This window comes from Melanerpes formicivorus, unplaced genomic scaffold (genome assembly GCF_026170545.1).
Source record: "Melanerpes formicivorus ecotype bairdi unplaced genomic scaffold, bMelFor1.0.p_v2 SCAF_10, whole genome shotgun sequence".
NCBI classification, from domain to species: Eukaryota; Metazoa; Chordata; class Aves; order Piciformes; family Picidae; genus Melanerpes; species Melanerpes formicivorus.
The window spans coordinates 20935774-20958707 of NW_027142362.1; the positions used below are offsets into that span (position 1 = coordinate 20935774).

Sequence of the window (22934 nt, forward strand, 5' to 3'; positions counted from 1 at the left end):
GAACACCTTGCCTAAGGGCCAAGGAGGGAGGGACACCTCCAGCCGGGGGCACTACAGCTGTGGCTTCAAAACCCTACTACCAGCACAGCTGTGGCTGAGCTGGGCTTGGAGTGATGCCGACCTCAACCCTTCCAGCCCTTCCTCCCCAGGTTCACCTGCAGCCTCTGCTGGCAGCTGCCCCCGGGGGCTTTGGAAGGGAGTCCTCTGCCACCCACCCTCTCCCAGCAGGGGCTCTGTCGCCAGCAAGGACTTCCCAGCCACGTCTCTCCAGCCTCTCTACTGACACAGGCCCTGGCCCAGGCTTCCTCAGAGGGGCAGCAACAGGCTGCCTGTCCTTCATCCCCAGGGCAGGGTTTTGCCCCTGTAGCTTGGTCTGCATGAGGAATTCCTGCCGGGCGCTGGGCAAGCCTGGTCCTGACTCTGCCCAGCTCTGCCAGCCAGCATCTGCTGAGGGCCCTGCCGGCTCTGGGGGGGTGGAAAGCCGAATAGCAAAGGATTGAGCTCATTTTGCAGCCTTCATTCAGCCACTGGCCGAACTGCTGGACCTGAAGGGGGCCAGCAGGACCCAGCCCGCGGCCTGCCCGCGGTGCGTGTGGCCCCCAGGGCAGGACAGCTCTGGGTTGGCTTTGTGCTTTTTGGTGGCTTTTGGTTTTTGGCTGTTTGGTTTGGTTTTTGGTGAGGGTTCAGTGGCTTTGACGTGGCTTGTTTTTGCCAACCCCAGCCTAGTCTGGTCCGCTCCCCCTTGCATGTGGACTGGAGAGAGGGACTCACCACAAGTTGAGCATTTTCAGGCAGCTACAGAGAGTGTAAGAGAAAAAACACAGAAAGGAAGAAAGAGCAAAATTAGTTCACAGAGGTGGGATGGAAGCGGTCGCTGCAGCCATGCACGCATGCAGTGCAGCCCGGCAGACACACACCATGCCTGCCCGCCGCCCCCCAGCCCTCCTCACACCTCTGCCCCCCTCTCGTTGCCCTCAAGGCACCAGCTCCCTGCGGCTGGGCTCGGGAAAGGGCTCTGGGCCCTGGGAAGAGGAAGCTGCTCCTGCCCTCCAGCGGCAGCAGGGGAGCCGGGGCACGGAGCTGTGCCTGGGCACGGAGCTGCGCCTGGGCACAGAGCTGCACCAGGGCACAGAGCTGCACCAGGGCACAGAGCTGCGCCTGGGCACGGAGCTGTGCCAGGGCACAGAGCTGCACCTGGGCACAGAGCTGCACCAGGGCACAGAGCTGCACCCGGGTACAGAGCTGTGCCTGGGCACGGAGCTGTGCCTGGGCACAGAGCTGCACCTGGGCATGGAGCTGCACCCGGGCACGGAGCTGCGCCTGGGCACAGAGCTGCACCTGGGCACAGAGCTGCACCTGGGCACAGAGCTGCACCAGGGCAGAGAGCTGCGCCTGGGCACGGAGCTGCGCCTGGGCACAGAGCTGCACCTGGGCACGGAGCTGCACCCGGGCAGAGAGCTGCGCCTGGGCACAGAGCTGCGCCTGGGCACAGAGCTGCACCAGGGCAGAGAGCTGCGCCTGGGCACGGAGCTGCGCCTGGGCACGGAGCTGTGCCTGGGCACGGAGCTGTGCCTGGGCAGAGAGCTGCGCCTGGGCACGGAGCTGCGCCTGGGCACAGAGCTGCGCCTGGGCACAGAGCTGCACCAGGGCAGAGAGCTGCGCCTGGGCACAGAGCTGCACCCGGGCACGGAGCTGCACCCGGGCAGAGAGCTGCGCCTGGGCACAGAGCTGCGCCTGGGCACAGAGCTGCACCAGGGCAGAGAGCTGCGCCTGGGCACGGAGCTGCGCCTGGGCACGGAGCTGTGCCTGGGCACGGAGCTGTGCCTGGGCCCTGCCCCTCACTGACACCCACGGCTGGGGTCAGGAGCTCGTCTCCAGTGTACCCCCCAGGAGAAGCCTCTGCACAGCTCCTCTTGCCTGCTGGCAGTGCCCAGGAGAGACCTTTCTGCTGCTGCATCTCAGGAATCACAGAAACATTCAGGTTGGGAAAGAGCCTCAAGATCACCAAGTCCGACCCAGAACCCTGCTCTGCAAGGCTCAGCCCTCAACCAGAGCCCCACGCACCACGTCCAAACCGCCCTGAAACACAGCCAAGGGTTGGTGACTCCACCACCTGCCTGGGCAGCACATCCCAGTGCCTGACCACTCTTGCTGGGAAGACTTTTTCCCTAATGTCCAGTCTAGCCATCTCCAAAGGCAGAAGCCCAGCTCCAGCTCCAGCTCCCCCTGGCTCTTGCTGGGATGTTGCTGCAGAGCAGAATCCAAGAGTCCTTAGCCCTCCCCAGGCAATGAGGGGGGCTGATGATCACAGGTGCCCAGGGGGATGAAGCCTTCCCTTGGCAGTCACCAGAGAGCCCAGACCTAGCAGGGCAGAGCAGTCTGTGGTCTGCTTGCCAGCACCTCCAAACCAACCTGGGACCACAGAGAGCAGGGTGTTGACACCTCCATCCTGTGTGCCCCGAGGCACAGCCTGGGCAGCGAGGCCCTCGAGTGCCCCTTCTCGCCTGCCCCAGCACCTGCCCTGCTCGTGGCTGTGGGGCCTGGGCCTTGGGCTGGCTGAACAAGGAGCTGCAGAAGCACAGGCTGAGGGTGGGCTCCCATCTGCAGCTCTGACTCCTCCTCACTTTGGGTTGTCCTATGGAGGACCCTTAAGGTCCTGGGAGCGACCCCAAGTCCTGTGCTCAAGGGGCACCCGCTTTGGTCAGAGCAGGACAGAGCCTGAGGCCACTCTGGTGTGGTCTCTGCAGGCTCCCCCACCTCTGTCTAAGGGGAACGTTGTCCATTCTGCAGGCTGCACCTCCAGACCTCCCCAGCCCCTCTGCACTCTGCCAGGAGCCTGTGCCAGGCCCCAGGCTTGGTCCACTGGCTGGAGGCAGAACCTGTGGCTGCTGCCAGGATCAGGCCTGGCCAGCAAGACCATGCAGAAGAGCTTCCTGAGGCACAGAGGAGCAGACAGCAGAAGACCTCCAGGACAAGCAGCCTGACACACAGCGTGGGCCCCTTCCCATGCACACAGCCCTGCTGACACCTGCCAGACTTCCCCTCCTCCCTGCCAGGAGCCATTCCTAACAGAGTCCCAGAAGGGCTGAGACAACCCAGGTGGGACACACGACCCAGCATCCCCCAGGCAACCCAGAACCAGGCAGCTGGCCCACAGCACAGAGCAGCCCAGAGGCAGCCCCGGGGCCAGCTCACCCCTTGGGTGGGGAGTGGTGACCTGCTAGGGTCCTGGTCTGGTTCAGAGGCAGCGTGTTGAGGATCATGCAGGAGGTGAGAGGATGGTGCCAGCTGCAGCCTGTGTGCAGAGGGAGGCCAAAATGGGCAAAGCTGCAACCTGCTGCAGCAGCTCTCGCTCCTGCCCGGCAGCCAGAGGGGAGAGGTTGGCTCAGAGGGGCACAGTGATCCCCACCAGCACCATAGCTGCTGCAGCTGCCTCTCCCAGGCCTGGGCCAGGGTGGTGCACACAGAGAACCTCCTCCTGCCTGCCAGAGTGGCTGCAAGAGCACTCTGGAGGCCTGGCAGCCGCTGCTGGCAGCCAGCACACGAAGTGGCAGACCCCCAACCTCTCCACCCGGCTGCGCCCAGGCCGCTCCCCCAGCGCCTTCTCCAGCTGGGAGCAGGGGGTGCTCAGCCAGGCCCCTCAGCTGGGGACCCCTGGTGTCTGCCTGTGCTCCTGCCTACACTGCAGAACATGCTCTGGGGCAGAGCCACATCCTCCAGCCACGCCACGGGTGGGGGGAAGCAGCAGCGGCGGTGCCGCAGGCACCATGCAGAGAAGCAGCAGGATGCAAGGAGCAGGGCACGGGACACGAGCGGCAGCGAGTGCTTCACCACAGGTCAACCGAGCCCCACTCCTCTGCCGGGGGGAGGAGCAGGGAGCAGGGCAGGGGCAGGCCTGCTGGGGCACGTACTTAGCTTCCTCCACCACCTCCACCTCGGCCTGCGCAGTTATGGGCGCGTTGGAGTGGGCTCCCGTGGGGTCGTCCACGTTCAGCTCTCCGTTGGTGGAGCTCACCACCTGCAACACAAAGCAGAGCCCTGTCAGCACAGCCCCCCTGGAGAGCCTGAGCCAGCTGAGGGCTCTGGAGCTTGGAGAGGAGCAGACTGAGAGGTGACCTCGCTCCTGTTGATAAAGAGGTGAGAGCCTGGCACAGACTGCCCAGGGAGGTGGTGGAAGCCTCCTGCCTGGAGGTGTTTGCAGCCAGGCTGGATGTGGCTGTGAGCAACCTGCTGTGGTGTGAGGTGTCCCTGCCCATGGCAGGGGGTTGGCACTGGATGATCCTGGAGGTCCCTTCTAATCCTAACAATTCTCTGATTCCATGTGCAGGCTGAGTGCCCAGGGGCTGGAGCCAGGCTCTGCTCCCTATGCCAGCACAAGGGGCAGTGAGTGAAAGCTGGAGCAGAAGAGGTTCTGTGTGAACAGAAGGGAAAACATGTTCACTGTGAGGGTGACAAGACACTGAACAGGCTGCCCAGAGGTGTTGTGGAGCCTCCTCTGGAGACATTCAAACCTGCTCAGGCTCCAGCCACCTGCAAACTTCACAGGAACCTCTGCTTGCTCCCTGTCTCTTTGCCCCCTCCTGGCAGGCTGCTGGATGATCAGGGGCTGGTGTGGGCAGAGCAGCCTGGTTCAGCCCAAGAGCAGCAGGGCAGGGGCTGTGGCTGGGCTCACTGTGGTCCTCCACTCCAAGAAGGACACTAAGGGGCTGGACTGTGTCCAGAGAAGGGCAACAAAGCTCTCTGCAAGCAAGATGGGACAAGGAAAGTAACTCTGCATGCCCTCAGCTGGAGTCATGCTCCAGCAGGCTCCTCAGGGGTGACCCAGCACCCACACGGACACCCAGCCATGGCCTGCTGCTGGCTTGGGCCCAAGGCATTGGCTGCTGCTGGCCATATCCATCAGACCACAGGGACTGGGTAGCCCTGCCTGTGGTTTGCCTTGGTGATTGTCAGCACCTATGGGCAGGCTTTGGGCTTTTTCTTCCTTCCATGTGATGGGAGGCAGCCTGAGCAGTGAGAGTGGTGCAGGCATGGATAGAGAGGGCCAGCAGCACCTCCAGCAGTGCCTCCAGCACCATGGACTCAGCACTGCTGAGGCCACACCTTGAATGCTGGGCTCAATTTTGGGTCCCTCACTGCCAGAAGGACACTGAGAGGCTGGAGCAGGGCCAGAGAAGGGCACCAGAGCTGGGGAAAGGTCTGGAGAAGAGGGCTGGGGAGGAGCAGCTGAGGGAGCTGGGGGGGTTGGTGTGGAGCAGAGGAGGCTGAGGGAGACCTCATTGCTCTCTGCAGCTCCCTGAGAGGAGGCTGCAGGGAGCTGGGCTTGGGCTCTTGTCCCAGGCAGTAAGTGAGAGGCCAAGAGGAAATGGCCTCAAGTTGCCCCAGGGGAGGTTCAGGTTGCCCATGAGGAACAATTTCTTCCCCTTGAGGGTTGCAAAGCGCTGTGCCAGGGAGGTGGCTGAATCCCCATCCCTGGAGGGGTTGAAAAGCTGTGGAGATGTGGTGCTGAGGGATGTGGTTGTGTGCTGGCCTGGCAGTGCTGGGTGAAGGGTTGGACTCTGTGAGCTGAAAGATCTCTTCCAGCCAGAAGGATTCTGACTCCCAGCACCAGGCCTGCATCTGCAGGAGGCTGTGCCATGGCCAGAGGCAGAGGCCCTGTGGGAGAGGAAGAATTCTGCAGACTCCTCCTCAGCTCTGTGGAGACAAACTGCAGGAGTCTTGCACTCTGCTGCCCCAGAGAGCACTCACAGCATGTTAGGCCTTGGAAGGGACCTCCAGAGATCAGCCAGAGTCTGTGAGCTCAGGGGGTGAGGGGCAGTGCCTGTAGCTGTCTGTGAGCTCAGGGGGTGAGGGGCAGTGTCTGTAGCTGTCTGTGAGCTCAGGGGGTGAGGGGCAGTGCCTGTAGCTGTCTGTGAGCTCAGGGGGTGAGGGGCAGTGCCTGTAGCTGTCTGTGAGCTCAGGGGGGAGGGTCAGTGCCCGGGGCAGGGGGAGGGCAGTGCCTGGGGCAGGGCAGTGCCTGGGGCAGGGGCAGGGCAGTGTCTGTGTACTCAGGGGGGAGGGCAGAGCCTGGGGCAGGGTCGGGGGTCAGGGTCAGTGCCTGGGCAGGGGCAGGGCAGTGTCTGTGTGCTCAGAGGGGAGGGCAGAGCCCGGGGCAGGGTCGGGGGTCAGGGTCAGTGCCTGGGCAGGGGCAGGGCAGTGTCTGTGTGCTCAGGGGCAGGGCAGAGCCTGGGGCACGGTCGGGGGTCAGGGTCAGTGCCTGGGCAGGGGCAGGGCAGTGTCTGTGTGCTCAGGGGGGAGGGCAGAGCCTGGGGCAGGGTCGGGGGTCAGGGTCAGTGCCTGGGCAGGGGCAGGGCAGTGTCTGTGTGCTCAGGGGAGGGGACAGAGCCCGGGGCACGGTCGGGGGTCAGGGTCAGTGCCTGGGCAGGGGCAGGGCAGTGTCTGTGTGCTCAGAGGCAGGGTCAGTGCCTGGGCAGGGGCAGGGCAGTGTCTGTGTGCTCAGGGGCAGGGTCAGTGCCTGGGCAGGGGCAGGGCAGTGTCTGTGTGCTCAGGGGCAGGGCAGAGCCTGGGGCACGGTCGGGGGTCAGGGTCAGTGCCTGGGCAGGGGCAGGGCAGTGTCTGTGTGCTCAGGGGCAGGGTCAGTGCCTGGGCAGGGGCAGGGCAGTGTCTGTGTGCTCAGGGGAGGGGGCAGAGCCTGGGGCAGGGTCGGGGGTCAGGGTCAGTGCCTGGGCAGGGGCAGGGCAGTGTCTGTGTGCTCAGGGGAGGGGGCAGAGCCTGGGGCAGGGTCGGGGGTCAGGGTCAGTGCCTGGGGCAGGGGCAGGGCAGTGTCTGTGTGCTCAGGGGAGGGGGCAGAGCCTGGGGCAGGGTCGGGGGTCAGGGTCAGTGCCTGGGCAGAGGCAGGGCAGTGTCTGTGTGCTCAGGGTCAGGGTCAGTGCCTGGGCAGGGGCAGGGCAGTGTCTGTGTGCTCAGGGTCAGGGTCAGTGTCTGGGCAGGGGCAGGGCAGTGTCTGTGTGCTCAGGGGCAGGGTCAGTGCCTGGGCAGGGGCAGGGCAGTGTCTGTGTGCTCAGGGTCAGGGTCAGTGTCTGGGCAGGGGCAGGGCAGTGTCTGTGTGCTCAGGGGCAGGGCAGAGACCGGGGCAGGGTCGGGGGTCAGGGTCAGTGCCTGGGCAGGGGCAGGGCAGTGTCTATGTGCTCAGGGGCAGGGCAGAGCCCGGGGCAGGGTCGGGGGTCAGGGTTAGTGCCTGGGCAGGGGCAGGGCAGTGTCTGTGTGCTCAGGGTCAGGGTCAGTGCCTGGGCAGGGGCAGGGCAGTGTCTGTGTGCTCAGGGGAGGGGGCAGAGCCCGGGGCAGGGTCGGGGCAGGGCAGTACCTGGACGGATCCGCCGTGCCGGTCGGCAGCCAGGTGGGAGGTCAGGTAGGAGGTGTTGGTCTGCCGGCTGGGTTGGATCTCCCACTCCCCGCGGCGCTCCGACGCCTGCTCCCGGCGCGGCCCCGGGGGAGAGAGCAGAGGGACGGAGGTGAGCGAGGGGCGGCGGCGGGGGGCTGCTGGGCGGCGAGGTAAGTGCCATTGCTGGCTCCTGTCCAGCTTCTCCCCCAGAGAAACATGCAGGAGGGGAAGGCAAACCTCCCAGCTCCCTGCCAGAGCACACTGTGGGCTCAGCACAGCACCACAGGGCTGCTTTGCGACCTTCAGGACTCCTCCAGCCACCTGCAGATCCTGTTTGACTTCCCAGCAGCAGCCTGGGGCTTGCTCAGGGGTAGAGAGGCTCCTGGTGCCACACTGCCAGCAGGGCAGAGGGGCAGGATCCTCTCTCTCCACCTCTGGCAATGGGCACTGCCTGCCAGTGCCCATTGCTGGCTCTCTGTCCCCCTTCTCCTCCCAACCCTCCCTGCAGCCAGCAGGGACAGCCCCAACCAGAGCAGGCTGCTCACAGCCCCAGCCAACCTGACCTGCAGTGGTGCCAGCCAGGGGGCAGCTCTCAGCTCTCTGGGCAGCCTGGGGCAGGCTCTCAGCACCTTCAGTGTCAAACATTTCTCCCTTCTCTCCACTCTGAGTCTCCCTCTTGCACTTCAAACCATCCTCCCTTGCCCTCTCACCACAGGCCCTGCTCAAAGGCTGTCCCCAGCTCTCTGATCACCTCTTGAAGCACTCAAAGGCCACCAGAAGGTCTTCCTGGAGCCTTCCCTTCTCCAGGCTGAACCACCCCACCTCTCAGCCTGGCCTCACAGCAGAGGGCTTCCAGCCCTGCCAGCACTGCTGTGGGCTCCTCTGGCCCTGCTCCACCAGGTCCCTGTCTGTGCTGAGGGCTCCAGAGCTGTAGGGGGCTCTCAGCAGGGCAGAGGAAGCATCACCTGTGCCTCTACTCTCTAAAGTGTTTCCAGGCTGAAGCAGAAGTCTGAAATAAGAAGAGGGCAGAGCAGCAGAGCCCTGCTGGTGCACACACAGCCAGCAGGAGGGATGCTCAGCAGAGACACCTCCACCCTGCCAGCAGACAGGCAGCCCCAGTGAATGACAGCAGGTTATCAGCAGGGAAGCTGCAGCAGGGGACCAAAGAGAGGTGCCTGGGCCCTGCCTGTCCCCTGCAGCCATGGATGATGAGCCCCAGCCCATGCCAGGGGAGCAGAAGCCAGAGGGCTGAGTGCTGCTGCAGAAAAGGCAGAAGAGACTTCAAGCAGAAGCCCCTGGGTCCTGCTCCTGAGGCTAGGAGGGACTGAAGAATGGAACTGCAGGTTTGCAAGGCTGGCAGGAGACAGCTCCTGAGTGCTGCTTCTTGCAGAGCAGGCTGCCTGGCCAGCCCAGGCAGGGAAGCAGCACCACTCTACAGCAGCATCAGCAGAAGCCAGCTTCAGCCTGGGAGCAGCTCCTGGGCAGAGCTCAAGCAGCCACAGCAGCCAGATGGTTCTGCTCCAGCTCTGCAGCCCAGTGTGTGATGAACTGGTTCTGGAGAGGGCTGCAGCTGGGCTGCCCTGAGCCATGCAGGGACACCGAGGAAGTGATGCCTGTGGAGTCTGAGCGTGGAGCTCAGAGACTCAGGGAATCACAGAGTGGGTTGGGTGGGCAGGGACCTCAAAGCTCACCCAGCTCCAAGCCCCTGCCATGCACAACCACATGGGCAGGAAAACAAGGGGGAAGTTAACTTCCTGGCCAGGAAAATGTGGGGGAAGTCAGCTTCCTAGGCAGGGAAGTGAAGCTCATGGGCAGGACAGAAGGGGAGGTCCATTGCCGGCCACAAGTGCTGTCTGGCTGCACAGTCCAGGTGTGAGAGTGCCAAGCAGCCAGCCCAGGCTGCAGAGCTGCCTTAACCCCCCCAGCTCCAGCCAAATGTCCCCTTCCAAAGTGTCCTCTCCTCCCTTCACAGCTGGGAGGCTCTCCCTGCCTCAGGCAGAGTTTCAGCACCCTGCTGCTTGGACAAACTTCCGCTTGAGGAGCAGCCTCAGGGCTGTGCAGGGATTGTGCTGGCCCTGGCCGAGGCACAGCTCAGCCCCAGCCTCCTCCCACAGCCTGTGGCTCTTCTGCCCCCAGAGGAGCCCCCAGAGGAGGCCAGAGGGGCGGCAGGGGAGGTGGCAGGCAGCAGGGGCCTGACCTGGTTGCGGAGGGCCTGCTGCGAGGGGCGGTCCCTGTGGACGTGGCTGTCTCTCGTCACGGCAGAGGTCCCGGAGTCCACGTGCACAGAGCCCACTGGGGTAGGCTGCAAGACAAGGCCTTGGTTAGAGGCTGCACCACAGGATCACCTGGGGCTGGAAAAGCCCTTTCAGAGGCTCCAGTCCAACCATGCTCTAACCTTGCTCGGGCTGGGTCTAAGCCATGGCCCTCAGCACCACAGCTCTGCCTCTTGGAAACCTCTCCAGGGATGAGGCTTCCACCACCTCCCTGGGCAGCCTGTGCCAGGCTCTCACCACCCTCCTGGGCAACAACTTCTTCCTCACATCCAAGCTGAATCTCCCCACTTCTAGTGCTGCTCCATCCCCCCCAGTCCTATCCCTCCCTGACACCCCAGAGCAGAGGGGCAGGATCCTCTCCCTCCACCTCTGGCAATGGGCACTGGCAGCCCAGAAGGCCAAGGGCAGCTCAGCTGCCAGTGCCCATTGCTGGCTCCCTGTCCCAGGCCTGATTCCTGCCCCCCTCAGAGGTCTCCCAGATCCCTATCCCTTACTGACACCCTCCAAAGTCCCTCCCCAGCTTTCCTGCAGCCCCCTGCAGCTCCTGCAAGGCCACCAGAAGCTCTCCTGGGAGCCTTCTCCTCTCCAGCCTGCACAACCCCAACTCTCTCAGGCTGTCTCCAGGGCAGAGCAGCTCCAGCCCTCTGCTCCTCCTCGGGGCCCTTCTCTGGACACCTTCCAGCACCTTTTTGGAATAGAGGGTCCAGAACTGGACCCAGAGCTCCAGGTGGGGTCCCTTCACTCAGCAGTAACTCTGTGCCTCTGGGACTCTGTGATTGTGACTCTGTGACTCTGTGACTCTGTGACTCTGTCTCTGTGAGTGTGACTGTGAGTGATTCTGTGCCTCTGTGCCTCTGTGACTCTGTGACTGTGTGACTCTGTGAGTGTGACTGTGACTGATTCTGTGCCTCTGTGACTGTGCCTCTGTGACTGTGTGACTGTGTGACTGTGTGACTATGTGTGACTGTGACTGATTCTGTGCCTCTCTGCCTCTGTGACTGTGTGACTCTGCGACTGTGACTCCGTGACTGTGTGACTGTGAGTGTGACTGTGACTGATTCTGTGCCTCTGTGCCTGTGACTCTGAGACTCTGAGTGTGGATATGACTGATTCTGTGCCTCTGTGACTGTGACTGTGTGACTCTGTGTGACTGTGACTGATTCTGTGCCTCTGTGCCTGTGACTCTGTGACTCTGAGTGTGGATATGACTGATTCTGTGCCTCTGTGCCTCTGTGACTGTGACTGTGTGACTCTGTGTGACTGTGACTGATTCTGTGCCTCTGTGCCTGTGACTCTGTGAGTGTGACTCTGACTGATTCTGTGCCTCTGTGCCTCTGTGACTGTGACTGTGTGACTCTGTGTGACTGTGACTGATTCTGTGCCTCTGTGCCTGTGACTCTGTGAGTGTGACTCTGACTGATTCTGTGCCTCTGTGCCTCTGTGCCTGTGACTCTGTGAGTGTGACTCTGACTGATTCTGTGCCTCTGTGCCTCTGTGCCTGTGACTCTGTGAGTGTGACTCTGACTGATTCTGTGCCTCTGTGACTGTGACTCTGTGAGTGTGACTCTGACTGATTCTGTGCCTCTGTGCCTCTGTGACTGTGACTCTGTGAGTGTGACTCTGTGCCTGTGTGACTCTGATTCTGTGCCTCTGTGACTGTGGCTCTGACTGTGACTGCTTCTGTGACTCTGACTCTGCGATTAAGTCTCTGTGACTGTGGCTCTGTGCCTGTGTGAGTGTGGCTGTGCCAGGGTGGCTGTGTGTGTGTGTGTGTGTGGTGGGACTCACCAGGGGCCTGCCCACCCAGTCGTAGGCGTAGTCGAAGGTGTAGCCTTTCTTCTCGAAGAGCTCGGTGAAGATGGTGCGCAGGTAGTCGTAGTCCGGCCGCTCGAAGAAGTCCAGGCGCCGCACGTAGCGCAGGTAGGTGGCCAGCTCCTCTGGGGGGAGGGAGGCAGCCTCAGCCCTGCCCTGCCCTGCCCTGACGCACCCTGCAGCAGCCCGGGGCCGGCAGGCGCTGCGGCGGGGCTGCCCGGCCGGCAGGAAGGCTGCAGAGGGACTGGGCCGGAGCGGGGCAGAGAGACAGGGCAAGGGAGGAGAGAGTGGAGCTGGGGCTGAGCAGGGGGAGAGTGGAGCTGGGGCTGAGCAGGGGGAGAGTGGAGCTGGGGCTGAGCAGGGTCAGAGTGGAGCTGGGGCTGAGCAGGGGGAGAGTGGAGCGGGGGCTGAGCAGGGGGAGAGTGGAGCCGGGGCTGAGCAGGGGGAGAGTGGAGCTGGGGCTGAGCAGGGGGAGAGTGGAGCTGGGGCAGAGCAGGGGGAGAGTGGAGCTGGGGCTGAGCAGGGGGAGAGTGGAGCTGAGGCAGAGCAGGGGGAGAGTGGAGCTGGGGCAGAGCAGGGGGAGAGTGGAGCTGGGGCTGAGCAGGGGGAGAGTGGAGCTGGGGCTGAGCAGGGGGAGAGTGGAGCTGGGGCTGAGCAGGGGGAGAGTGGAGCTGGGGCTGAGCAGGGGGAGAGTGGAGCTGAGGCAGAGCAGGGGGAGAGTGGAGCTGGGGCTGAGCAGGGGGAGAGTGGAGCTGAGGCAGAGCAGGGTCAGAGTGGAGCTGGGGCTGAGCAGGGGGAGAGTGGAGCTGGGGCTGAGCAGGGGGAGAGTGGAGCTGGGGCTGAGCAGGGGGAGAGTGGAGCTGAGGCAGAGCAGGGGGAGAGTGGAGCTGGGGCAGAGCAGGGGGAGAGTGGAGCTGGGGCTGAGCAGGGGGAGAGTGGAGCTGGGGCTGAGCAGGGGGAGAGTGGAGCTGAGGCAGAGCAGGGTCAGAGTGGAGCTGGGGCAGAGCAGGGGGAGAGTGGAGCTGGGGCTGAGCGGGGGGAGAGTGGAGCTGAGGCAGAGCAGGGTCAGAGTGGAGCTGGGGCTGAGCAGGGGGAGAGTGGAGCTGGGGCTGAGCAGGGGGAGAGTGGAGCTGAGGCAGAGCAGGGGGAGAGTGGAGCTGGGGCAGAGCAGGGGGAGAGTGGAGCTGGGGCTGAGCAGGGGGAGAGTGGAGCTGGGGCTGAGCAGGGGGAGAGTGGAGCTGAGGCAGAGCAGGGTCAGAGTGGAGCTGGGGCAGAGCAGGGGGAGAGTGGAGCTGGGGCTGAGCAGGGGGAGAGTGGAGCTGAGGCAGAGCAGGGTCAGAGTGGAGCTGAGGCAGAGCAGGGTCAGAGTGGAGCTGGGGCTGAGCAGGGGGAGAGTGGAGCTGGGGCTGAGCAGGGGGAGAGTGGAGCTGGGGCTGAGCAGGGGGAGAGTGGAGCTGAGGCAGAGCAGGGGGAGAGTGGAGCTGGGGCTGAGCAGGGGGAGAGTGGAGCTGGGGCTGAGCAGGGGGAGAGTGGAGCTGAGGCAGAGCAGGGTCAGAGTGGAGCTGGGGCTGAGCAGGGGGAGAGTGGAGCTGGGGCTAAGCAGGAGGAGAGTGGAGCTGAGGCAGAGCAGGGGGAGAGTGGAGCTGGGGCAGAGCAGGGGGAGAGTGGAGCTGGGGCTGAGCAGGGGGAGAGTGGAGCTGAGGCAGAGCAGGGTCAGAGTGGAGCTGGGGCAGAGCAGGGGGAGAGTGGAGCTGGGGCAGAGCAGGGGGAGAGTGGAGCTGAGGCAGAGCAGGGGGAGAGTGGAGCTGGGGCTGAGCAGGGGGAGAGTGGAGCTGGGGCTGAGCAGGGGGAGAGTGGAGCTGGGGCTGAGCAGGGGGAGAGTGGAGCTGGGGCTGAGCAGGGTCAGAGTGGAGCTGAGGCAGAGCAGGGTCAGAGTGGAGCTGGGGCTGAGCAGGGGGAGAGTGGAGCTGGGGCTGAGCAGGGTCAGAGTGGAGCTGAGGCAGAGCAGGGTCAGAGTGGAGCTGGGGCTGAGCAGGGGGAGAGTGGAGCTGGGGCTGAGCAGGGGGAGAGTGGAGCTGAGGCAGAGCAGGGTCAGAGTGGAGCTGGGGCAGAGCAGGGGGAGAGTGGAGCTGGGGCTGAGCAGGGGGAGAGTGGAGCTGAGGCAGAGCAGGGTCAGAGTGGAGCTGGGGCTGAGCAGGGGGAGAGTGGAGCTGGGGCTGAGCAGGGGGAGAGTGGAGCTGAGGCAGAGCAGGGTCAGAGTGGAGCTGGGGCTGAGCAGGGGGAGAGTGGAGCTGGGGCTGAGCAGGGGGAGAGTGGAGCTGAGGCAGAGCAGGGTCAGAGTGGAGCTGGGGCAGAGCAGGGGGAGAGTGGAGCTGGGGCAGAGCAGGGGGAGAGTGGAGCTGAGGCAGAGCAGGGGGAGAGTGGAGCTGGGGCTGAGCAGGGGGAGAGTGGAGCTGAGGCAGAGCAGGGTCAGAGTGGAGCTGGGGCTGAGCAGGGGGAGAGTGGAGCTGGGGCTGAGCAGGGTCAGAGTGGAGCTGAGGCAGAGCAGGGTCAGAGTGGAGCTGGGGCTGAGCAGGGGGAGAGTGGAGCTGGGGCAGAGCAGGGGGAGAGTGGAGCTGGGGCAGAGCAGGGTCAGAGTGGAGCTGAGGGAGAAGTTCTTCAATACAAGGGTGGGGAGACCCTGGCACAGGTTGCCCAGGCAGGCTGTGGCTGCCTCCCCCCTGGAGGTGTTGAGGGCCAGGCTGGATGAGGCTTGAGCCTCCCCAGGCCATTCTGTGGTCCTGAGAGTCACTGAGCAGCTCCTGGAGCTGGCACACACTGCATCTGCTCTTCAGTGAACTTCAACCCATGGCACTGTGCTCAAGGTGGGGCTGAAGCTGGGCTGAAGGGCAGGTCACCAGTGGGCAGAGCTGTCCACACTCTGCCCAGTTCAGCTGAGCCATGTGGAGGGACAGAAGCACAGAATGCAGGGCATGGAGGGACCTCAAAAATCACCCAGCCCAAGCCCCTGCCAGGGCAGGGCACACAGGAGCACAGCCAGAGGGGGCTGGAATGCCTCCAGACATGGAGACTCCACAACCTCTCTGGGCAGCCTGCTCCAGAGCTCCTTCAGTTCAAACCATCCCTCCCTTGCCCTCTCACCACAGGCCCTGCTCAAAGGCTGTCCCCAGCTCTCTGATCACCTCTTGAAGCACTCAAAGGCCACCACAAGGTCTCCCTGGAGCCTTCTCTTCTCCAGGCTGAACCACCCCACCTCTCAGCCTGGCCTCACAGCAGAGGGCTGCCAGCACTGCTGTGGCCTCTGGCCCTGCTCCACCAGGGCTGAGGGCTCCAGAGCTGTCCCAGCACTGCAGGGAGGTCTCAGCAGAGCACAGCAGAGGCAGAATCCCCTCCCTGCCCCTGCTGCCCAGGGTGCTGGGGATCAGCCCAGGGCAGGTTGGCTCTGGGCTGGCAGCACTCAGTGCCAGCTCATCTCCAGCTTTGCACCCCCAGCACCCCCAGGTCCTTCTGCACATATCCTGCCCCTCCCAGGTCCCTCTTGGCTCACCCCTAACCCAAGCTGGGTGCTCTCCCTGCCAGCAGGACTTCAAAACCCACAGGGCACCAGGGGAGAGCTTCACACTTCTGCTCTGCCCTCCCAGCTCCAGGGTGGCCTTTGTCTCACTGGAGGAAAGCTGCTGGGCTTGGCCAGAAGCTCATCTTTAGCAACACTCTGCTCAGAACTGCTGCCAGCAGGTGGACTTCAAGGACAGAGACCTATCCTCATCTTCTAAGCTGGACACCCACACTGTTAAGATGGGAAACCTCCTGTCTGGGAGACAATGAACTCTTCAGGTCCAAGAGAGTGACTTGGGAGAGGGTAAATACTGAGGCCCTCCTTTGGAAGGAAGCTAAGGAGGAGGCCCTGAGGCACTGTCAGCCTCCTGGGTGGAGGCATTCTCAGCCTCCTTCCACCCCACAAGCACTCCAGGCCCCACTGATTCACAGCAGCAGCTTGCAGTTGTCAACTGCCAGTGTGAGGAGCACCATAATGGCTACAGAGCACCAGAGCCTTCCTGCCAGAGGAGCTCAGGACTCTCCAGTCCCCGCCTAGAGGGTCCCCTCAGGGCTTTACCTGGAAAGTTCTCACAGAGAACTTCAACTGGAGTGTTTCTCTTTGTGTCCCCAATCTTCTGATACCTCTCTTTCAAGGTGTCAGCCTGCAGCACACAAAGACAACAGAGTGGTGTGAGGAGCAAGAGCTCAGCCAGGGGATGAAGAAGCTCGGTGTGGGAAGCAAAAGGAGCTGTGGCAGGGCTGGTGGCAGGTGAGGGAGCTGGGAGCTGAGCCTAGAGCAGGGGGGCAGCAAGGAGCACTCAGCCCTGTGGCTGCACCCCCCCAGCATCTTCCCTGCTGCCAGCAAAGAGAGCTTCACAGCCTGTCCCTCCCAGCCCTTCTCCAGAGTCCCTCCCCAGCTCTCCTGGAGCCCTTTCAGGCTGCTCTGAGCTCTGCCTGGAGCCTTCTCTTCTCCAGGCTGAACAGCCCCAGCTCCCCCACAGGGGAGGTTCTGCAGCCTCTGCTCATCTTGGTGGCCTCCTCTGGACCCTCTCCAGCAGTTCCAGGGCTCTCTTGTGTTGCCCCAGAGCAGAGGGGCAGGATCCCCTCTCTCTTCACCTCTAGCAATGGGCTGCCAATGCCCATTGCCAGCTCCTGGCCTCATCAGGACAGGTCAAGGACCCCAAGGGCAGGGCAGTGCTTCTGGTTGGATTCTACCCCATCAGATGCTGAGCTGGGCAGTGGGCAAGGCCCAGACCTACCTTCAGGCCTTGCCAGGGCAGGCTGCCACGCAGGAAGTACATAAACATGTGGCCCAGGGCCTCCAGGTCGTCACGGCGGCTTTGCTCTGCAACACAGGAGAGGAGAAATCACTGCCAGCCCCCTGCTGCCAGCAGCTGCCCACAGGCAAGCCTTCAGCTGCTGGCTGGAGCTCCAGAGCTTCTGTGACACCACCCAGAGGCTTCTGTGACACCTTACCCACAGGAGGGTAAGGATGGTGGAGCTGAGCCTAGAGCAGGGCAGCAGCAAGGAGCACTCAGCCCTGTGGCTACACTCCCCCAGCATCTTCCCTGCTGCCAGCAAAGAGCAACCAAGGAGAGCTTCACATCTTCAGTACCTGAAAGCAAAGCCACTCAGGAGTGTCCTGGGAGGCTCATTTCTTACCAGCCCACAGGAGGTTAGGGGTTGGAAGGGACCTCTGGAGAGCTCCCAGTCCAAGCCCTGCCAGAGCAGGAGCAGAGAATCCAGCACAGGGCACACAGGAACACATCCAGACAGGGCTGGGAGACTCCACAACCTCTCTGGGCAGCCTGCTCCAGGCCTCTGGGACCCTCACAGTGCAGAAGTTCCTCCTCCTGCTGAGCTGGAACCTCCTGTGCTGCAGTTTCCATCCCCTGCTCCTTGGCCTATCCCAGGGCACAGTGAGCAGAGGCTGTCCCTGTCCCTTCCTTCCTGACCCCCAGCCCTCAGCTAGTGAGAGACATTGATCAGATCCCTCTCAGCCTTCTCTCCACACTGCACAGCCCCAGGGCTCTCAGCCTCTCCTCACCAGCAGTGCTCCAGGCCCTGCAGCATCCTTGGAGCCCTCCCTTGGACTCTCTCCAGCAGCTCCCTGTCCCTCCTGAGCTGGGGAGCCCAGAGCTGGATGCAATATTCCAGGGGAGGTCTCAGCAGGGCAGAGCAGAGGGGGAGGAGAACCTCCCTGGCCCTGCTGGCCACACTCTGCTGAGTGCCCCCCAGGACCCCCTTGGCCTTCTGGGCCCCCAGGGCACATTGGGTCCCAGGAACCCAGAAGGTGTAAGCAAAGAGAAAGGGCAGGAGGTGAGACAGGAGCTGTGAGACAGCCCCAAGAGGTGGAAGCATCACCCCCAGAGGGACAGAGCAGCTCCCCAGGGCTCTGGGAGGCAGCACAGCACTGGGTGAGGCTCTTCTCTCTGAAGTGCACAGGGTCAGTTTTGGTTCTCTCACCCCAGAAAGGACATTGAGGAGCTGGAGTGGGTCCAGAAGGAAGCTGTGCAGGGTCTGGAGGACAGGGCTGGAGAGCAGCAGCTGGGAGAGCTGGGGGTGTTCAGCCTGGAGATGAGGAGGCTGTCAGGGGAGCTTCTGGCTCTCCACAGCTGCCTGAGGGGGGAAGTGTTGGCTGCCCTAGGATGTGCTTGAGACATTCCTGGAGACATTCAAGATCAGACCTGATGTGGCCCTGGGTAGCTTGAGGCAGAGGAGGCTGAGGGGAGACCTCATTGCTCTCTATAGCTCCCTGAACGAAGGTTGGAGCCAGGTGGGGGTTGGGCTCTTCTCCCAAGGAAGAAGGGATAGGATGAGAGGAAATGGCCTCAGGCTGCACCAGGGCAGGTTCAGGTTGGCCATGAGGAACAATTTCTTCCCCAAAAGGGTTGTCCAGGCCTGGCCCAGGCTGCCCAGGGCAGTGGTGGAGTCCCCAGGCCTGGAGGGGCTGAGAAGCTGTGGAGATGTGGTGCAGAGGGCCATGGCTCAGCAGTGCCCTGGCAGTGCTGGGTGAAGGCTTGGACCCCTGGATCTTAAGGGTCTCTCCCAGCCATAACAATTCTGTGTCTCTGAATGGGCAGGGGAGAGCTGCAGGGAGCCACCAGGCTGCACAGCACCAAGCCTCTCCCCACTGCTGCTGCAGCTCATCACAAGCAGAGCAGCTCAGAAAGAGCTCCTTCCAGCACTGCCCCTCCTGGGCATCCTCTTGCTGCTGCTGCCATGCAGAGGGCAGCGAGCTGGGGGCAGGAGTTGAGCTGTCAGAGGGGAGGAGAGCTCTGCAGAGGGACCTGGGCAGGCTGGGCAGATGGGCAGAGGCCAAGGGCAGGAGATTGAACACATCCAAGTGCCAGGGGCTGCACGTTGGCCACAGCAACCCCAGGCAGAGCTACAGGCTGGGGACAGAGTGGCTGAGAGCAGCCAGGCAGAGAGGGACCTGGGGGTACTGGTGGGGAGCAGCTGAACAGGAGCCAGCAGTGTGCCCAGGGGCCAAGAAGGCCAAGGGCATCCTGGCCTGCATCAGGAAGAGTGTGGCCAGCAGGAGCAGGGAAGTCAGCACAGCAGAGCCCAGGGTGTCCTGGATGCAGAGCAGCTTCTTGGGGCTGAGTGCACCTCAGAGGAGCTGCAAGCAGACTCCTGTGCTTAGCTTGGTGCTGGGAATGGCTCCACCCGGGAGCAGCAGCCCCAGGAAAGCCTTCTGGGCAGAGATAGCCCTGCCCCAGCCCTGCCCCAGCCCTGCCCCTTCTCACACACCTGCCCAGGGCTGGCTGCCCCCACAGCCAGCTGCAAGGCCTGCAGAAGGCTCCTGCAGACACCACACAGAATGCTTTGGGTTGGAAGGGAGCTCCAGAGGTCACCCAGCCCAGCCCCTGCAGCCAGCAGGGACCTTGTGGAGCCTCACCTTGATTATCTCCAGGGATGAGGCCTCAACCCCCTCCCTGGGCAGCCTGCTGCAGTGCTCCAGCAGCCTCCTGGGGCACAACTTGTTCCTCACCTCCAATCTCAATCTGCTCTGCTCTGGTTTGAAGCCATTGCCCCTGGGGCTGTCCCTGCAGGCCTTTGGGAACAGTCTCTCTGCAGCCTTCCTGTAGCTCCCTTCAGCTCCTGGCAGGCTGCTCTGAGGTCTGCCTGGAGCCCTCTCTTCTCCAGGCTGAACACCCCCAGCTCCCTCAGCCTGGCCTCAGAGCAGAGCTGCTCCAAGCCCCTGAGCATTTTCATTGCAGTGTTCCAGCATCTTCCTGGTTCAGAACTTGTTCTTCACATCCAATCCAAACCTGTTCTCCCCACATGCACCCACAGAGGGCATCCCTGGCACCAGCAGTGCCCAAGCCTGCTCCTGCTGCAGCTTCTCACCCCTCCACCCCTCCCTGACTCCCCACCAGGGTCTCCAGAAGTGGCAGCTGGGCTCATCCCTCCTGCACTGCCACGATCCCATAGCTGGGGGGAAGCTGCTCCCACAGCATCCCACTGGCCTCCTGCCCCTGGGAGCTTAAGGGACTCCAAACACTTCATGAGGTGTTTGGTTTTTCCCCTTTCAGCCACAGCAATCTTGTCTGCTGCTACCCAAGAAGGCAGTGAGAGAGGAGAGGAGGTGGAAGCCAGGTTTACATCTTGCCTAAGTGCACTGGCTGAGGTGATTTTGCCCAACCAGAGACTGGGTGAGAGAACACCCAACCCTCACCCCTGCAATGGGAAGCTCCTGCTGCTACAGACATAGAGTCACAGGATCATGGAATCATGGAGTCACAGAGTGGTCCAGGCCAGAAGGGACCTCCAAAGCTCACCCAGTCCAAGCCCTGCAGCCAGCAGGGACATCCCCAGCTAGACCAGGTTGCCCAGGGCCTCATCCAGCCTCCAGGGCTGGAGCCTCTACCCCCTCCCTGGGCAACCTGTGCCAGTGTTCCAGCAGCCTCCTGGCAGCAGGGCAGAGCCAAGGCAGGAGGGCTGAGCCCAGGCAGGAAGGCTGAGCCCAGGCAGAAGGGCAGAGCCCAGGCAGGAGGGCAGGGCCCAGGCAGCAGGGCAGAGCCCAGGCAGCAGGGCTGAGCCCAGGCAGGAAGGCTGAGCCCAGGCAGGAGGGCTGAGCCCAGGCAGCAGGGCTGAGCCCAGGCAGGAGGGCAGGGCCCAGGCAGCAGGGCAGAGCCCAGGCAGCAGGGCAGGGCCCAGGCAGCAGGGCTGAGCCCAGGCAGGAGGGCAGAGCCCAGGCAGCAGGGCAGAGCTGCTGTAAGAGGCAGGAGGCAGAGAGCAGGGGTCAGGGGTCAGTGGGGCAGTGTGGCAGTGGTCAGGGGGCAGTGTGGCAGTGGTCAGGGGTCAGGGGGCAGTGTGGCAGTGGTCAGGGGTCAGGGGTCAGTGGGGCAGTGTGGCAGTGGTCAGGGGGCAGGGGGCAGGGTCAGGGGTCAGGATGCAGTGTGGCAGTGGTCAGGGGTCAGGAGGCAGGGCCAGGGGTGAGGGGTGAGGGTGAGGGGCCGGGCCAGGCCGTACCTTTGCCCAGGTGCGTGTTGATGCTCATGTAGCGCGCGGTGCCGGTGAGGCTCTTGTGCTCGCGGTAGGGGATGTGCTTCTTGGTCTCGGGGTCGATGTACTCCTTGGCCAGGCCGAAGTCGATGATGTGGATGATGTGCTCCTTCTTGTTGCCCTGCCGCCCAATCAGGAAGTTCTCCGGCTTCACGTCGCGGTAGATGAGGTTCTTGGAGTGCACGTACTCCATCCTGGAGATCTGCAACGGCGCCTGGCCTCACTGCCCGCCCTGCCACTGCCCTGCCACCGCCCTGCCACCGCCCTGGCACTGCCCTGGCACTGCCCTGCCATCGCCCTGCCACCGCCCTGCCACCGCCCTGGCACTGCCCTGCCACAGCCCTGGCACTGCCCTGCCATCGCCCTGCCACCACCCTGGCACCACCCTGGCACCGCCCTACCACTGCCCTGGCACCCACCCTGGCACCCACGGGGGCACATAGAGCATCCCCATGGACACACACAGCCCCTCCACAGGCACACACAGCACCCATGGGCACCCAGAGCACCCACAGGCACCCAGAGCATCCCCACGGACACACACAGCTCCTCCATGGGCCCACCCAGCCCCCACAGACACACCCAGCCCCCACGGGCACACACAGCCCCTCCATGGGCACACACAGCCCCTCCATGGGCACACAGTGCCCCCACAGTGGGAGCAGACCGCTGAGCTCACCCAGTCCCACCCTGCACCCCGCTGCCAGGTCCCTTGGTGCCAGCTGCTGGAACCCCCCCAGGGGTGGTGCCTGCACCCTGCCCTGGGCAGCCTCTGCCGAGGCTTGAGAACCCCTCCGGGGGGAGATACTTCCTAGCACCCAGCCTGAGCCTCCCCTGGGGCAGCCTGGAACCCTCTCCTCTGCTCCTGTCCCTTGCCACCAAGGAGCAGAGGCTGTCCCCTCCTCACTCCAACCTCCCTGCAGGGAGCTGCAGAGAGCAAGGAGGTCTCCCTCAGCCTCCTCCTCTCCAGCCTCAACACCCCCAGCTCCCTCAGCCCCTCCTCTAGCCCAGGGGCTCCAGGCCCTGCTCCAGCCTCACTGCCCTGCTCTGGACCTGCTCCAGCTCCTCGGTGTCCTTCCTGGAGTGAGGAGCCCAGAGCTGGACACAGCACTGGAGGTTGGCCTCAGCAGTGCTGAGTGCACCAGCCCTGGCAGGGCAGCAGAGGTGGCATCAGCCTGGCACAGAGGCACGGCAGGCCAGGAACAATGCTCTGCACCAGCAGAGGTGAGGGGTGACCTGCTGGAGAGCAGCTCCCCAGAGCAGGCCCTGGGGGTGCTGGTCGGTAAGAAGTGCTCCACGGGACAGCAGTGTGCCCCAGTAGGCAAGCAGGCCACCGGGGGCAGTGAGAGCAGTGTGGCCAGCAGCTCAAGGGAGGTTCTGCTTCCCCTCTGCTCTGCCCAGCTGCAATACTGTGCCCAGCTCAAGAGGGACTGGGATCTGCTGCAGAGAGTCCAACCGAGGGGATGAGGTGATGAGGGACTGGAGCAGAAAGGGGAAGAGGAGGAGAGGCTGAGAGCCCTGGGGCTGGGCAGCGTGGAGAGGAGAAGGCTGAGAGGGAGCTGGTCAATGTCTATCAATAGCTGAGGGCTGGCTGGCAGCAGGACGGGGCCAGGCTCTGCTCAGTGGTGCCCAGGGACAGGAGGAGGGGCAGTGGACACAAACTCAACCACAGGAGGCTCCAGCTCAGCATGGAGAGAAATCTGTTTGGTGTGAGGGTGCTGGAGGCCTGGAGCAGGCTGCCCAGGGAGGGTGTGGAGGCTCCTGCTCTGCAGAGCTTCCAAACCTGCCTGGCTGTGCTCCTGTGGGCCCTGCCCTGGGTCCTGCTCTGCAGAGCTTCCAAACCTGCCTGGCTGTGCTCCTGTGGGCCCTGCCCTGGGTCCTGCTCTGCAGAGCTTCCAAACCTGCCTGGCTGTGCTCCTGTGGGCCCTGCCCTGGGTCCTGCTCTGCAGAGCTTCCAAACCTGCCTGGCTGTGCTCCTGTGGGCCCTGCCCTGGGTCCTGCTCTGCAGAGCTTCCAAACCTGCCTGGCTGTGCTCCTGTGGGCCCTGCCCTGGGTCCTGCTCTGCAGAGCTTCCAAACCTGCCTGGCTGTGCTCCTGTGGGCCCTGCCCTGGGTCCTGCTCTGCAGAGCTTCCAAACCTGCCTGGCTGTGCTCCTGTGGGCCCTGCCCTGGGTCCTGCTCTGCAGAGCTTCCAAACCTGCCTGGCTGTGCTCCTGTGGGCCCTGCCCTGGGTCCTGCTCTGCAGAGCTTCCAAACCTGCCTGGCTGTGCTCCTGTGGGCCCTGCCCTGGGTCCTGCTCTGCAGGGGCTTGGATTTGCTGATCTCCACAAGACCCTTTCCAACCCTTCCCATTCTGTGATTCTGTGCAGGGACCCCTAGGGTCTGGTCCAACCTGGGTCACCCAGCCAGGCTCTGTGAGGA

At 63.5% G+C, this 22934-nt stretch overlaps 1 protein-coding gene across 3 annotated transcripts in view; it reads right to left on the reverse strand.

Annotated features, from left to right (window-relative positions):
- The window catches only part of CSNK1G1 (casein kinase 1 gamma 1), an 84803-nt gene that overhangs the window by 5529 nt on the left and 56340 nt on the right, over positions 1-22934 (reverse strand). For 2 of the 3 annotated variants that reach the window (XM_068144178.1, XM_068144179.1), the window contains 8 exons: positions 20482-20716; positions 16263-16348; positions 15581-15665; positions 11443-11591; positions 9579-9683; positions 7364-7468; positions 3912-4018; positions 772-795 (listed from right to left, as the gene is read on the reverse strand). In XM_068144178.1, the coding sequence (XP_068000279.1) occupies positions 772-795; positions 3912-4018; positions 7364-7468; positions 9579-9683; positions 11443-11591; positions 15581-15665; positions 16263-16348; positions 20482-20716 (896 nt within the window). The remainder of the gene's footprint in view (positions 1-771; positions 796-3911; positions 4019-7363; positions 7469-9578; positions 9684-11442; positions 11592-15580; positions 15666-16262; positions 16349-20481; positions 20717-22934) is intronic. The other variant, XM_068144180.1, reaches the window with a different exon arrangement.